The sequence below is a fragment of the Atta colombica genome, unplaced genomic scaffold, assembly GCF_001594045.1.
Source record: "Atta colombica isolate Treedump-2 unplaced genomic scaffold, Acol1.0 scaffold187, whole genome shotgun sequence".
In the NCBI taxonomy this organism is placed as follows: Eukaryota; Metazoa; Arthropoda; class Insecta; order Hymenoptera; family Formicidae; genus Atta; species Atta colombica.
Genome location: NW_017259279.1, coordinates 3,243,688 through 3,261,061, shown reverse-complemented (window position 1 = coordinate 3,261,061; position 17,374 = coordinate 3,243,688). Strand labels below are relative to the sequence as shown.

The 17,374-nt window shown below is 32.1% G+C and overlaps 2 protein-coding genes across 2 annotated transcripts in view; one reads left to right on the top strand and one right to left on the bottom strand.

Annotated features, from left to right (window-relative positions):
- LOC108686552 (calpain-C) overlaps positions 1-14,123 on the top strand; it is a 32,046-nt gene extending 17,923 nt beyond the window's left edge. The window contains exons 4-16 of the mRNA XM_018191915.1: positions 2,519-2,801; positions 10,677-10,863; positions 10,933-11,007; positions 11,103-11,272; positions 11,500-11,672; positions 11,861-11,955; positions 12,032-12,264; positions 12,729-12,898; positions 13,009-13,067; positions 13,373-13,520; positions 13,601-13,717; positions 13,809-13,867; positions 13,996-14,123. Of these exons, the coding sequence (XP_018047404.1) occupies positions 2,519-2,801; positions 10,677-10,863; positions 10,933-11,007; positions 11,103-11,272; positions 11,500-11,672; positions 11,861-11,955; positions 12,032-12,264; positions 12,729-12,898; positions 13,009-13,067; positions 13,373-13,520; positions 13,601-13,717; positions 13,809-13,867; positions 13,996-14,022 (1,796 nt within the window). The 3' untranslated portion in view covers positions 14,023-14,123. The remainder of the gene's footprint in view (positions 1-2,518; positions 2,802-10,676; positions 10,864-10,932; positions 11,008-11,102; positions 11,273-11,499; positions 11,673-11,860; positions 11,956-12,031; positions 12,265-12,728; positions 12,899-13,008; positions 13,068-13,372; positions 13,521-13,600; positions 13,718-13,808; positions 13,868-13,995) is intronic.
- Positions 14,124-16,313: 2,190 nt separating this feature from the next.
- LOC108686498 (dipeptidase 1-like) overlaps positions 16,314-17,374 on the bottom strand; it is a 22,838-nt gene continuing 21,777 nt past the window's right edge. The window contains exons 7-8 of the mRNA XM_018191837.1: positions 17,158-17,287; positions 16,314-16,745 (exon numbers count right to left, since the gene is read on the bottom strand). Of these exons, the coding sequence (XP_018047326.1) occupies positions 16,614-16,745; positions 17,158-17,287 (262 nt within the window). The 3' untranslated portion in view covers positions 16,314-16,613. The remainder of the gene's footprint in view (positions 16,746-17,157; positions 17,288-17,374) is intronic.

Genomic DNA, 17,374 nt, shown 5'->3' with positions numbered 1-17,374 from the left:
GTTTCGAGCACGATATATATTAAATAAAAATTAAAAAGTTATGAATCTGTGCCGAGTACTTGAATGTGCAACTCACCCGAGAACTTATTCCGTTAATTACTAAATCATAAAGATGGTAACACTTGTTAAATGTTACGTATCATATCAAACATTACATTTGATTTTTTGCTGTATATATATGAACGCACGAAAATATATCCATCAAATAAAATGTAAATAATTGTGTTAAATAAACTTGTTTGTCGATTAAACAGATAAAACGTTGCACTTGAAATTCTCGATTTTTGTCGAAAACAGGAAATCAATTCAATTAAAGGAAACTGAATCAGTTTTCAGTTTGCTACTACAGTACAGATTGACAGATAGTAATAGTAATCATAATCACTTTTTTATTGTACGCCAAGACTATTATAATTAAATTTCACATTCTTGAGAAGAAAACTTTATTTTTTATTTTCTTTTTAAATAATGAAGATGTAAGTTAGATCAAATTATTAAGTGCAATAATTACAATTATGATTTACGCTTTCTATTTTAAATTATATTTAATCACGAATATAAAAATATGTATAAAATATAATTTTTGTAACTTATTTTATTTATTTAATTATATAGATATTACATATCATTATTTTTACTGAAACCTTCAGTTCTTTTACCAGCTTAATTTTAAATTTTATCATACAGTGAGATGCACAATTCCTGTTGCTTATTATAATACGCTGCAACAATAATCTTGTTTTTGTCAGATTTCGCTCTGTTTGCGAATGCTCATGACTACAATCTATTCAGGAAAATTAAAACGGAATACGACTTTACCTCGGACGCGAGCTAATGCACCATGGAACGTTCTGCGACGTAATCTCTTCCGCGGCTCAGATATAATTCACAAGTGTTGCACTGAGCCGCCGGAAGTCGAGCGCCCTCGAGTAAGCCATGCGGGCGCATTCCTGGAGATATAACTGCGTTCACTGCAAAGCGCGTGTCCCGTTAACATGTACGCAACAGCACGCACAGTCAAGCAAAATGACAACATATAATAATTTGTACCGACCTACATATAGCAGTATTGGCAAAATTTGGCGATTAACCTTTATGGTCAAACGTGTCGATATATCTGTCTTGCGATCGATTATAATAAATTTTAATCGAAGTAGATCAGTATTTCAGCATATCTCGACTTAAATAGCGTATGGAGAATGAAAGATTATAAGAAGTTTTTTATATATATATCAAAATAAAATTATTTTACTTAATATTGAAAAAAAAAATCTATTATGCCATATCTTATATTATAAATTAAACAATAAGAAACTGAATTAAGAAAATAATTAAGATTAAAATGACAATGAATGGAAATAAGAGAAACTGATATAACTGATATAATATAGATTATTTTGGATTATTATTTAAAACTATAAATTAAATTATTATTATTCACATACAGCAAGCGAAATCTATTTGTGCTTCTCTGATAATATAGGATCCTCCAATGCGAATTATATTTCTGTGGATTATTATTTCATAAGTACAGGTTGCAAAACTTTTGTATCAAGCAAATGTTGTTACGACTTGACTGCTGAAAATGCTATGTTACACTAAGAAATCACGTATTAATACATATATTTTAATCCTGGAAAAGGATTTTCGAATCTGTGAAAGAAAAAAAGTATTTGTTATATAAAAATTAATATGATTTAGTCGATAATATAGACGATTTTAGGATCCCCTTAATGTTTCTCTAGAGCTAAAAATGTAACACAAGGATCATTATCGAAAGTGAACAATGTAAATCCGTGAGTAATTTGTTTCCATTTTCCTTCCTTTCCTTCCATCAAATGACAAAAATCTGGTAAACTGAATGCTCGATCAGCGATTAGACCTTCGAAAACGAAAGTAAAGTGAGTGAATGCAATAAGACAAAGTGCAGTGTCGTTCTTGGATCTTAAATAGACAATTTTCTCACGACATTAAGACACGTTCGACGAACATTATTAAATCGTTCCATTTTTCATCATCTTTAATGAAATTCATCATCTTTAAAAAAAATTAATTTACTTACTCAATTTGCCAATGTTTTAAAGAATGTTGAACATTATGATAGATTAAAATTCCATTCTTTAATTTATCGCAATCCATTAAGAATTTAGATACAATTTAGAACACAATAATTTTGAAATACAACTATAAAAATAGATATAACAGAAATAATTATATTATATCGACAATTTTTTAAATTTTCTCAATCTTTTTTAATTACTGTATTTAATTTACAGATTTTTACGTAAATTATGTTTAGGTAAGATGTTTCTTATAATTAAAATTATTGAACAGAGATAAAATAATAAAAAAGCAGCTACAAAAAAATCTACTGAAGTCATGTTTGGATAATTTATTTTATACTAAGAATAGTTTAAAATAAAAAATGTTTTAAAAATTTTTTAGTTCTTACTTTATGGAACATTTAAATTTTACAAACACAGGACATTTTTGTAAAATATTATTGTTTTATTAACAGGTGATAAATGGCTGGTGTCATGTCTGGGAGTGCTGCACCTTAGCAAGGGTCTATTCTACAGGGTGGTACCAGCCGACCAGGGTTTCGGTAGCGGTGGAGAACCACCGGGCTCACCGACCGCAGAATACGCCGGGGTGTTTAGGTTTCGATTGTGGTGGTGTGGTGCGTGGGTGGAGGTTCTGGTCGACGACAGATTACCAGCGGTTCACGGAAGACTAGCTTTCGTGCAAAGTCGCCATAGCGATCAATTCTGGCCGGCGTTGCTGGAGAAAGCGTACGCTAAGTAAGTTTTTCTTCGGTAATTTTTTTTATGTTAATCTTCACGGGCAAATGAATCCGCAGATAGCTAAACCAGAAAAATCTCATCTACAATAAACATAATATTTTGTTGACCCAGATAATACAAGTAATTGAGAAAGTTATTTATTGATGAGTTAAGCGATTATGGCTTCGACTTCAATTTTCTTGATGAAACTATTCTATTATTAGTAGCGACTTTTTAAAATAAACTATAGCGATCAAATATAAATAATGAATTATAATATATTTGTGGAATAAGTGATATTTTTAAATGATAACAAATCTTGATGACAAGAGAATATAAATTTTATTAATACATAAGGAATTTTTTATCTATCTAATTTAACTATCTAATTTAAGCACTTTCACATTCGTAATCTTTAAGCTTCGCATAAGACCATAGAAGTAGAAAGATGAAACATTATGTTTCTTACTACGGAGATAGTTTTCGAGCCAGTTTGAAACAAATGGCGAACTGCCGTGGGCGGTGTAGGCGTTCACCAGGTGACTATTCAAGGTGAACTCGCGCGAAGATCAACCTCGGTGCGTTCGAGCGATGAACCTCGATCGTCATCGTTGTGAATGTAGTGTGCGAGTGCCTCGACCGGGCTTTAATTTATTCTTAAATTTAGCCAAACACATTAAATTGGACCATATAAGGAAATGAATTAATAACAAGTAATTTTTTCTCAAATTAACAAGATACCTTTTACCCATTATAATTCTGTAATTTCTGTAAAATTATTATTATTAATCATGTAGAATTAAATAAATTACAAAATAATTTTCAAAAAGAATATAGTTCGGAACAAAATCAAATGAATGGAGATTGAAACTTGTCATTGCATGAGTTTGAATAATTTCGTTCGAAAAGATTTTATATAACTACAGAGAAACAGGATTTTGCATGCATCAAATATATAATTAACGTACAATGTAATTAATGTATATTATAGAATAAATGTATTGTGAGTTGGCTTGTAGTGTATTTTGACAAGCGGAGCGAAAAGAGACGATGATATTGAACGTTTGTGGGGCGACGGATAGAAATTTCATCCCGCAACATCATCTCGCGATCCGTTGGGATCCATGGCGCGAGTAATCGAGGCGCGCGATCTCTCGCCACGAGGTAGAAGATGAGTTTACGTGGACGGATGGACGACGATGACCGGTTCTGTCGAGGTCCTTGCTCCTCTTCTTAATCTTCCTCTGATGACCGTACGTACCATCCTCTCTACCATTTCCTTTCCCTCGTTATTCTCATCTTGCACATCTCTCTGTCTCTTTCTTTCTTTCTCTCTTCTTCTTGATTTTTTGTCCCATCGTGAGTGTAAACCTTTACCTGGGCATTGCTCTCGAAACTGCTTGCAAGGTAATGGTATCAAAAAGAAAAACGATCTCCCTCATCAGACAAAAAGGGATCCGAGAAAGTAAACGACGATCGAGAAACAATTATTTAACGATCCTTGCGCGAAATTTCGTTTCGCGTGTATTTCTCCATTATGTCTTTACTTATCTATTATCTTTAGACAATAGAAAAACAATTATCTTGAAATAAAGAGTGATAGTTTTCCCATTCCCACAGTGGGAATAAACTATCCTTAGAGCATTATATAATTTATCTTTCAGAAATAACATTCTTATCATTTATGTATATAATTATTCAAATATTATTTTCTTTCTCAATAAATTTTTTATTTAATGTTTTATTAAATTTTGAGTAATTTTATAACAATACAAAATATTGATTATAATATTTATTTAAAATTACAGAAAACAATATTAAATCAAAGTATATTTTGTATAGAGGCATTTTGTATAGAGAATAAGAAATCTATATTTAAAAAGAAATGTCTCAAATTTTACATTTAATAGATTTAAATTATACTAGAAGCTTATATATATCGCTAAATATTAACAAGTTCTTAAAGAAGTTGTTAAGAAGAAGTTTTAAATGAGGCTCATTCAGTAATAGCAAGTTTTTCACACTGTTTAACTATATCTATTTAAATAATGATGAGTTTCATGAATATGTACATTCGTTATGCTTGAGGAGATTCACGTATATGGATGCTTATAATAAAAAAAGACTTAGTGCTTTTCTTGTGCTAAGGATGCATTATTTGCCTAAATCATATTAATTCGCATAAATCGTGGTGTCTAAGAAAACACCGTGCTGGCAAATAGTGATACGTTTTCAGCTAACAACCGTGAACGTATTTTGCTATAATTTCATCATCAAACGCACCACTTTTACGTCACAATACTGCATACACGTGCGTAATGAGAGAGCGTGGCTGCGCCTTGGCTCTTGTGGTGAAAGCAGAATAGGATGATGACAGGTTTCAAGCGAGAAAAGTTGCGTTATCTTTTCAAGAGGTGTGCACGTAGTAATATATGTTGCAATTGTATAAACATTTTTATTTGAAATTATTTTTATGTGCACAAAAAAATACAATGTATTATTTTATATCAAATTTACAAGTGGAATTTAAAAGTTAAATATTATGATTATATTTACATTTATGATTAATAACAATCTTTTTCCAATTTTACAAAATGAAAATAAGAATTTCATAAATTTTGACGGCACATTATTACGAGTAGTATGTTCACAATGTATGAGCCAAGTTTAATTTTGAATTACATATAATATAATATAAATTACAATTGATATACGTATTTCACTTTTACATGTACGCATTATATTGCGTCAGTTATGAAACATCATATCGAGGTCGTGAATCGTTAATAATTGATCGCACGTTGCAGATTCTCAGCAACTTCCGCTCGTCAACATTGAAATATGCAGTGCTGTTAATTGATGCCGCAGCTTCGATTTAAAAAGCAATTTGAAACTGCTAACACGACTTTACTCGCGAAAAAGTAATTTTCTACTGCAAATGTCGATCATAATTACGATTACAATAATGATTGCGCGATGATGAAAATATTATAAGTGACCCTGCACAAGTGATGTAATACTTGCATGTTGCAAGTTATGCACGCGTAATAAGTTTAGCGCGACAATGTTTATGATTCCGTGTCAGGAAATACCATATCACGCGTATGCCTGGTAGTTTTCACGGTAAAAAATTTTACAACGTAATTTCAATTATTACAGTCTAAAATAATCGCGCGATGCATCGTGCAAGCGATTAGTTGAATAATTTAGTCATAATGTAGTTCCTATTTTGTGTCTCATATGTGTTAAACCATTAGAGAAAATTGTATTAATTGATTGAATAGCATATACCTACATTTTGATATGTATATTTGCAAACTGTGTTGGTTTTTGCGAAATTATTCGTGCAAACGTTGTAAGATCGCTATATATCAGTCATACCAAGTGTGATTATGTTGCATGCACAGCAAATTGTAAGCGCAAAACAAATATGGATTAATATCATAATATCAATGGCTTGTTCAACTTTAGACATATCATCGATACACTTTCATATCAGTGCCATATATTCCTCGATGGAATCGTGGCGATGGAATGTTGACTATGAATTAATTTTGCAATAGTGTCACATTGTATATGTGAATCGGTAAAATATCTCAACGATGACATACATCCATGCCGGTCGGAGAATCACAAAAAATGAATAAGAGAGAAAGAAAGAGAGAAACAGATTCGTTCGTCGACCTTTCTTCTTTCACTGCGACCCTGTAAATCTAGCCTATCCGGAACGATTGGCCAGCTTTATTAAACTAGTAGCGGCATCGAGAATTGGTTAGAAAGCCCATGCGCTCTTTCGCGTGCCAATATGTGCAAGAATATATGCGCAACATGCTTCTCCGTCGATTTCCATTAGAAAACATCGCTAGGTTCCCCTCGAATCTCGCTCAGCCGAATAGACCCCTATCGTTGTTCGTATATTTCATTCGTTTTATAGAAAGTTGTATTGGAAAATATCATAAATTGCGCGATGTGGAATGGAAAGTAATTATGGTATATGAAATAAAAATTTCAAAATAAAAAAGTATTTATTTTTATAAATTATACATAAAATAAAATTGTGTAATTTCATTGTAGCTTCACTATAGCTTCATTATAGCATTCCGCTTCAGGTAATTAAGCGGAATGCTATACCTACTTATACAGCGATTGAAGTAAGAATTGAAGTTCGATTTAATACACAAAATTTATACATTTCTTGCGTAATAATGAACAGTTATTAAATTCTGTTGAGACTGAACTTCTTACGCAAATTCTGAGTTTATCTTGCTTATATAGAATTACTTTCTCGTGAAGGTATATTACTGAGAAATGTTTTTATGTAAGAAGTATTTATTTCAGTATTAATATGCTTGCAAACGCGATACATGTAACAGCGGAACTCCATGACAGTTCTCAACACGTGCTTTCTCCATTTTAACTTCGCAACGAAGACACTTGAAAAGAAATCAGGTAGCTCCGAAATATTTCGTTTGTCCGATCGTTTGTCCGTACGTTGAACGTGCGTGATTCGCGTGCACGCACACGTTTGACGCGAGAATGTGCTTGGTGAGGTTACACAGGGCCTCGATACTTTCACTCGGCAAGTAGTCGGTATCGCTGCTTGCCAGCAATGGATCGGAGGTCAGTGCACTGGTGACCACAGTCCACGCTCGTATTCGCTAGCGTAAAAACGGCCGCGAAAGCATGCCGATAATCCCTCGAAGGTGGATGCTCGTTGGTGCGGACAGCTACAAGTCGATCTTGCCTCGTTCAGCTATTCGGTATCATTAAGATCTCGCTGTTCGCATGTTCGTAAGATCATGCGAGTCATGATGCACGCTAGATTCGCTAAGCGATCGAATTATTTCTCGATCGTCGCTTTCTATACGCGCGAGAAAGATATGCCAATCGTTTACGTAAGAAAAAAATGTAGCGAGATCTGACAGACCAAATCGCGTGACGTGCGCGTGTATGAAAAGTTGTCGATTGAGAAACGAAATGCAAGTAAAAAGTTCTGTCCATCGCAAAGCGTGTAAGACTTTATTAACGATTCAGAGCACAGGCCGGAAATAACAGTGTTTGTATGATCGATTGGTGAACATATTTCTTTTGCTATTATTTTTAATAACTAAAGCCTTGAATTTCTAATTCCTGTTTCTCATTTATGCATATATACATATTAATATTTTGTTGTTACATTTTTAATATTTTTAATATTTCGTTGTTTTGTAATATTATTTTTCACATTCAAATGGTAATACGATTATTATGAAACATTGCTTTTAACTTGTTTTGTATTATTTATTAATACGTAATGATACATGTATACGATGTATAAATTTTTATAGATTTTTATAAATTTACTTTGATTAGAAAAATATAACTTTTGTATAAAATTATCCATTTATGAAAATGATCACATGCGTTAAAAAGAAATGAATAAAAGTAAAAAATATAAACACTAAATTGTTGAACAAACAGAATAAATTGAGTCTAGGAGATTATCCTCTAGACTCTCCACTACGAACGAAAGGAGAGTAATTTTGTGATTATACATCACATTTAGTCATGCAATGATCTCAAGGATGCTACTGCGAGTAGGATGTAATAACGAGTACATAGTAATAGCGGAAAGCGATTGACAATGATGACATAGATGATTGGTAATAGAGCGAGGCAACGTGACAATGACGTTGCATATACGCGTGCGACTGCATCGCTCCGTTAGACAAATGCGAAACGGAAGTACATCAACAGGCAAGCGTGCTGTTAACCGTTGAGTCACAAAGTGACAAAGATAGAATTATATACAGCCACAGCGGTTGCACCTTCGGTCGAAAGTGCGGTGACCTCGTTACTTGAACTCTTATGTACTGCTCCATGTTATTGATATCTATCAAAATTAAAGTTTATTATTAATTTATTTTATTATTTGTTGAATGTATTTCATAAAACTTTATTTATTCGTAATATTTATAAATAAAAATTTATAATATTTATGGAAAGATTACATAATGATTATCTTTATTATGCTCCATCTTCCAATTTATTTCTTTTAATTAATCATTCCTATGAAAGATTAACGATTTTCTGTAACTTCAATTAATCACGCAATAATCGTTTTCTCTGAATTATCAGTATATGGTGTTAATTAATCATATGGATAACAAACTTCGCATATTGGCTCTTTATGGCCTTGCGAGAAAAGGTGATGAGGGAAGAAAACTGAAAGAAACGCAAGTTAACTGCAACAACGATCAATTTGTACGTTCGGAATCTTTCTCCCTGGATATTACGTATATTTTCCTTGAGAAAATACCCAAGTAACACCCGCAATCGTGCGTGTGAATGGTTACGGTTTCTAGATGGATGCGTAAACCGCACGCGCGATAACAAAGAAAAGGCATTTGAAACGAAGCGAACTGTGCAAGCTCCGTTATCTCCGGAATGTTAATTCCCGCAGGAACGGCACATGCAAGGAAGATAATATCGTTTACACATACACATATACTCTCTTGATCTTACTCTCAAGTTCCATCGAGCATCTTCGTGACCTTCTTCTTCTACTTCTCTCTACCATCATCTTTTCCTTTTACTCATGTGTCGCATAGGTCAGGAATGATTCCGCATAAAACCAATTACATTTTCCGTTGGATTCAATACTGAAAGCGTTATCAGAAATTGTTGCGATATCAGCGATCATGGAACGTTAATGAAATTATGTTCCCTCTTTGGTTGGGTTCCACGTGCAAGATTAGCCTGAAAATACTTACTTTGGTTTCATTATATCTACATACCGATATTTATTTTTAGAGATAAGTCTATGAGCTTTTTCGGCTATTTACTAAAAGAAATATGCTCCTTTTGATATGTAAATATTGGACTAGATTTATAATTAGCCATATAAAAGCTATATAGCTGATAATAGAATATAAATATGGGGAATTATTGCTAAAAAAAATGTTAAATAAAAATTTTTTAAATTTGATACTAAATAATATTTAAATTATATATGTATTACATTTCTCGAACATGGATGCTATTAATCATGAAATATTGTCACATAAGACACCAGATTAATCAAATTAGATTTATTTGAATGAAAGTGCTCATAATAGTGACATGAAAATATTGAGAATTTCATTATACATAAGAAAAAACATTCAATTAACAATCCTATAATATTTCTGATCGTGTCTGCGATTGCAATGTTAAACATTGATTCTTCGCAAATTGATTTAATGAAAGTAATTCTTGTGTTGTTTGTAATGGCGTATAGTGTAATGTAGTGTCAGCGCTAAGAGGTCGTAAGGGGAAAAAATACGATTCTCCGCTTTTCCTCATCCGGCCAAGTATTCAGCGATTAAGAAAGTCCATACCATGTTTTCTCTGTACCTATCAAGGTATCGGTGTAATAGTATAAGAAATCATTGATCGATCTTTGCTGTCACGATAAACTCATGGCTAATGAGTGATGGCAATTTTCTTATGATTAATGCACGTAATTTATTACTTCAAGATCGAGAATTATTTTTTCTACGTATTTATTTGTATATTCAATCATTTATTACTCCCACATCTCAGGTGGTCTAATAAAATTAGCATGAGTGAAAAAGATGGAGAATGTTAAACATGGATTAACTCTAGTGAAATTTGAATATCCGATTATTATCATTAAATATCTTGTTATGTTATAACATTTTTACGTATATAAAGCTTATTAAGATATATTTATGTACTAAATTATTTATAAAAATTTATAAAATTTATTTAAAGTGTTTGATGCTTTTTGGAATAAATAACATTATCCATATTTTTGATTATTAGAAAGATAATATTGTGACTCTAACAAGTAAGAGAAATATAGTAACATGTTTATATAAATATAAAATAATTTAAATGTTTTGTTTTCAGACTTCACGGTTCTTACGAAGCACTTAAATATGGCACATTATTGGATGGCTTGTCTGATCTCACGGGTGGTATTACTGAAAGCATCGCAATTCGTCAGGATCCTACAGCTTGTGGACGAGCCTTATCAAAACTTTTAGACATGACGTCTCTTATTACTTGTACAGTAAATAATAATCAACAACAGCAGGTACAGAATATTTAAAAGAGATAGCATTTGATTTTTTCAAATATTTTACATGCATATTTTCTACCTTAGATACGTGCCAGCACAGAAAAACTCGCTAATGGGATACAAATGGGAATCAATTACAGATTGTATGCAATTGAAAGGGTTAGTATATCAGACGCCAACATTTTTATAATTTATAATAACGGTGAAAATAATAAAAGATATTTGATAAAACGATATCGATTTCCATGTTGCAGGTGGAAACTTTTGGAGGGGAAGCAGTGCAATTAGTAAAATTAAGGAATCCTCTTGGGCCTGGCGGGGAATATGTCGGTGCCTGGGCGAGAGGTGGACTTGAATGGGAGGAAGTACCAGCAATGGAAAGGGAACGGTTAGCTGTGAGAAATATGGCCGAAGGAGAATTTTGGTAAGTTCACAAAACAGTAAAGTATAATTTATGACGTAACACAAATAAAAATAACGTCAGAAAATATATTAAATTAGTCAAGATGAAAAAAAATTGTATAATTTATTACTAAATTGGGACAATTTGGAATCAAATGTTGTTAAGTAGTCCCCGCAGTTAATAGTAAGGTAGCTTTCCAAACTTCGGTGAAGTTACGAAATGTTTCAACTACGTATTGTTACGAGCAGGATATCATACTCAGATTTCGTTAAGACGTTTACTCACCTGGAAGTTGTGCATCTGGATGCTGAAACTTCGAGAGATGAACCATCGTTACACAGTAAACATACTTGGCAAATGAAATTATATCAAGGCAGCTGGAGGAGAGGCGTTTCTGCAGGAGGATGTCGAAATAATCAAGGTTTGATTAGTCCATCACTCATAAATCATTATATATTGATATTGATATATATATCTTAAACATTGTCATTGAGATTACAATTACATTAAAACGATTGTAAACAGTTGATTTAAAAATTAGTGCATTTTATATTACTTATTCAACCAAGTTATATAAATAATCTAACGAATGTTTTCTTTCTCGTATAGAAACCTTTCACATAAATCCCCAGTTACATCTGATTTTAAGTGAAATGGAAGAAGTCATCGTTTCATTAAATCAGCATTCAATTATGGAGCCAAAAGTAAGAAGTGTTTCCAAAATATTTCAATATTCGTGTCTTTTGTTAAATTGGCTTATCAAACTTTCGTTGTCTTCAGGTGATTGGATTCACAGCATATACACTGCCGAAGAATAGCACCGAATCGATAAATAAACAATTTTTCAAGAAGAACAAGTCTTTAGTTAATTCCCAGTATACGAATAGTCGGCAGGTGAGCCACAGGTGTCAGCTCGAGCAGGGCGGTTACCTGCTAGTACCTACGACCTTCGAGCCAACTCAAGAAACGAGTTTCACATTACGGGTCTACAGCAGTAAGCCTCTAAAACTCAAGTAGGTATATGCATTTGCTGATGTCACGCTTGCACGAGGCAGTACAAAGGATCGAATGGGCTGTCTCGGTGCATTTAATGTGCAGCATATATTAACTTACGTGAGGATATGTGTACGCCCGTCTTCAACTATAGTTTTAAAATCCTTTTTTAGCCATTTCAAAAGCCATGCATCAAGTAATTACTTTTCCTGAGCATACATTCTTTTGTTATGGAAACGCAACATTGAATATTTTTTTTCAATTAAATGATTTGCTGCCATTGATATTTGTCTTGTTTTCTTTTTGCGCGTGTATGTAATTTATTAGTGTAATATATTATTTTATTATTAAAATTGCTTTAAAATTTTAAATACGTAAAATGTTACATTTTTGATTTATTGCACATTAATATATTTTGTATCCTGGAATAAAAGAGTGAGCGGTAAAATTTTATTTTCTACACATTATACTATTAATGTTTCAGATTGTTAGACACTCCGCCGTCATTAATGAAATCGGCAATTGTTAAGGCGCCTCCTCTCGAAGGAAAAGGCTTTTCTCAATACGAGGCTGTATTTCTGCAGCTCGCCGACGAGCACAGAACCGTAAACGCTTTCGAACTGCAGGAGCTTTTAGAAGCCTGTTTACCGAATGGTACGACGCTTTTCTCTCCGTCATAAAATACATAGAACACTTTGTTAAAAATGCACTAAAAATGTTATGCAATGTTAATTTAGATAAATGTATTTTTTTTTTATTTCTAGATTATATTAAAAGTTGTGCCTGCATGGAAGTTTGTCGACAAGTAGTACTCACTATGGATGTATCCTTTTACAATAAAAACTGTTTTTTTTTAGAATATAATGGTTTTTTAGTATTTTTTCGATCGCTATAACTGTGCGGTCTAACCGCAGATGACAGCTTTTATTTGATAATTGTTTGCAAATTTAGGATTTTAGCCTCGTGTTTAATTTATTTAATTGACTATACATCAATTATTTCAGAATTATTTAGAATTTTAAATAAAATCGTCTGTATATTTTCTCTGATAATTTATGAGATATCATTTATATGATATAATTTATATGATGAACAATTAGTTTCCTTATATCTTGCATCTTTAAACAGAGTTCTGGGAGTGGTCGGTTGAAGTTTAATGATTTCAAAGATCTTATGTGCAGTTTAAAATACTGGCAAGCTGCTTTTAAGAATCACACAAAGGAAAAAACGGGTATACTCAAGGCGGAAAGATTGAGAGATGCTCTACTGGAAGTTGGTACGTAAAACGAAAATGTAGTACAGTGCTTGAAATAAATATTCTATTTCGTCGTCATGTAATGAAAGCTTCTATCTCAGGTTTTCAATTAAATACGGATGTATTATCCATTTTAATCCTTCGATACATGAGGAAAGACGGTACTCTTCGATTTGGTGACTTTGTTTCGGCAATCTTACACTTGAGTGATGCATTTGGTTATTATGAGACGTTCAATTAGCTTATATAATTTGATTTATTAAAGCTCTTAAATATTTTGTATTAATTGAATGTTTTACATTTATTTAGGAATATTCGAGAGCAAAGACCCTTTGCAAAATGGGACGATAAAGTTAAGCTTGTCGGAGGTAAAAATTCTGTTATTAGATTATTATCCTATTGTTAGATTAATCTATCTAAATATTATATATTTATTGTTATGATTATAAATTATAAGTTATTAAAAATTATATTAAATCGCGAATTCTTTTTACAGTGGCTGAGATCGTCTCTGATGTGTTAAAAATGTCAGTCAGCGTAAATCACCATGTACCTTGTGAATTGCCTGTAAATAACATTTTCTTCATGACATTAGATATAAGTTTTAGCCATATTAACGATTAGTGCCCATCTATTTACACTTTGTAAAATAATCATTGTCTTTTACATTATCACTGATCATCATTCCGTTATGTAATTATTACATATTATGATTAAAAAACTATGTATAATACGTTATTTGTATAAGAATATCACATTGGATAATAAAGTTAAATTTATTTTGCATAGTTCTTGCTTACCTTTTATTAGATTTTGATATACATATATCTAATCAGGTTTACTAAGCTAAACTAAGAGTTTTTTCAAATAAATATAAATAACGTAATTTTTTTTTTGTTTAACTATACGAAATATTAAAATTGAAAACCAAACTATTTTTATTCAAAATTGAAGAGCATTAAATTACCAATTCAAAAGCAAACGCTTTAAACTTAAGTATATAATGTTATTAAATAAATGCTATAATATGTGCACGTATATCGGAGAGGAAAGAATATAGCAAAGTTACAATAGAAACATTTATTTATAGAATTCGTTCGAGAGATACAACGAAACTTTTGATATCCTAGAATTTATCCCTACTCCCAACACGACGGAGTGAGGTATAATTCGCGCAAACTTATTAATTTCTTGTCCGAGTCGACTCAACACACTTCGTCTCACACCTCATCTCACTTTTTGATCGAGGATTTCATCCTGCGCGAATTATATAATAAGTGCACACGAGACACAGATAGGTGGACGGCGATATGTGAAAATTACCAGGAACAAAACTGACACAAAAGCCTGTCCGTAATCGATTGATTATTCCAGGCAATTTCAAATGTCCCGTCTTTAGACTTTAGATGATGCTTTGATCAAAGAGACTGCCGGGTGCGTTGTAACGATAGATTGCAATCCGGCATACGTCGAAAAACACGTACGTCTGTTATCAGCTATGTCCTGCAACATCGACATCTGTCACTGCGAGCAACATATTCGAATTGTACGTGACTCTCGAACTGATATTTTGATAAACTCCATAACTCCAAGCTTTATTGTGAGAAATTGATGCAAAACTAGAATGTTTTTTGCTATACAAAATATGAGTAATTTAAATATTTCACTTTGATATGTGTAAGTTTGAGTTTCGATACTGGAAAATCCAGAGATGGATAATTCCTTTATTAATATTTTTAAATATTTAGAATTACTGCAAATTAAGAGTTTTTAATAATTTCAGATAATTGTTAAAAGGATAATGTTAATGTTCTAATATTTTATGCTATATTCATTGATTATACATACATATTTTAAATCATTCTTGAAATATACAATAAAAAGTAAAAACTGTAAAAAATATTTTAATATTAAAAAATAATTTTCATATATTATTTTAAAATCTAATTAGGAAATCATATATGTATATATACCATGTGGCCCATAAATAACAATTCTGTAAATTATAACGAAATATTTTGAAACGATGACTATTAAAAATTCTTTCTATGTAAAAATATAAATTTGAAACATTATAATGTAAACAATAGAATAGAATTAGGACTCAAGTTCGAATAAATAAAAAAATGTCTATAAATGTAAGAAAGAGATTTCAGAATTTTGCGAATTACGATTATTCATGTTGCTCATAGGAACACGATATCGATTCTTCTTTCTATAGACATTCGTTTCATAGAACACGTGTTTTCGTCAGTGCAATGAGGGAAAGGAAGACGTTCAAAGGTATATAGCCGGGGTTCACAGTTTCACACACATATTACGATCGTTTCCAAGAGAGGAAGACATCGAAGTTTAGAAACAGTCTCGTGCATCAGCGAAATGACGCTTTTTATCTTCACGCGAATATTGGATGGCGCAACGCTTATCATTTAGATATTTACATGAATCGTGAAGATATTTGCAGTAAGATAATATAGATCTTAAAGTAACGACCAGCCTGTTACGATTCGCTAATTTTATCAAGTAGAAAAGTCTAGTTGTGTATTATGGATATTTAACAGCGACAAACAGATATAATTATAATTTATAAATCTATAATTTTTACAAACAAAATTGTTATTAAAGAAGTCTGGTTCAGACTCATATCAAAATCATATCATATCAAAAAATCATTTTCAAATAAATTTTTTACTATTACTAATGTTTGATTTTTCTAAGTACAAAAGATTGTTACAATTTAAGTTAAACAGTTTGATATTTTTATGGTTATTGATAACACATAATTTATAATTACTTTTTAATATAATGTGCGAATATATCTTCCTCTAAATAAAGCATAATCGATATCCGCTGCTCGTCGCCTTTGTGAAACAGGTATCGAGGTAGGTTTATTTTGAGCTTTTGCAAATGTCGACGTTCAATTGAGCTTTCACACGAGGTTCGAAGAACTTTCGCGAGCGTACAGATTGTAGTAAACGAGATAATCGAATTTTCGCCTTGAATCCATGCTCTCGACATGACTGGTTGTCTTCCGGTCATACTCATCTGCGTGGAACGGTCATACTGGCATAAGATTAATTTGCGTGTCGTCGGGCAATGCATATAGTCGATCGATCAGACTTCCGTGACCCTTTGCACGGAGTTAATATCCAGCGCACAGTTACCAATCGTGTCCGGTGAGTCTGGAAGATATTCCTCAAGTGGTGTAATCCCCGCTGTCCTCAGATCATCTCTCACACGCTCTACCTAATGCAATATTGTTAATATTGATGTTTTGTTATATTAATATAATATAATACCTTATTAATAATATTTATAATACCTTATAGAATATTAATATTTTAAAATTATTATACTATTTATGATTTTAAGAAAATGTTTTGATGATACTTTTTGTACATTTTTATGGATTATTATAAGCTTATGAACTGCTAGTAAATAATAATATCAATGTATAATAAAAATTTATCATCTCTTTTCACGCTTGTTAAATAAAAGCGATGATTTATGTGTACGACTAAGGAAAGCTATAGTTGCGTAGTCGTGTAATGTAGCGAGTCATTACGCATTGCTATAGTAGAAATATGACGATATTAAGCCCCACAGCGCCGTATAAGGTACATATACAACTACATCTTAAACCTTAATCGACTCGAACCTGTGTGAGGACTCGCAGTAAATTCAAGCCGGCGACTTTCTTTAGCTCGAGCACGTCCCACTTGCCACTCCGGAGAAGTTCGGCGAATAGTTCGGGATACTTCGAAACATCTTCCAGACCACGAGGAGTTCTATGGAAAGAAAAGAAGATTTTACACGTAATTAGAAACGCAATTTTTATGTTTGCTGTAAAAAATTACGCAATATATACATATATA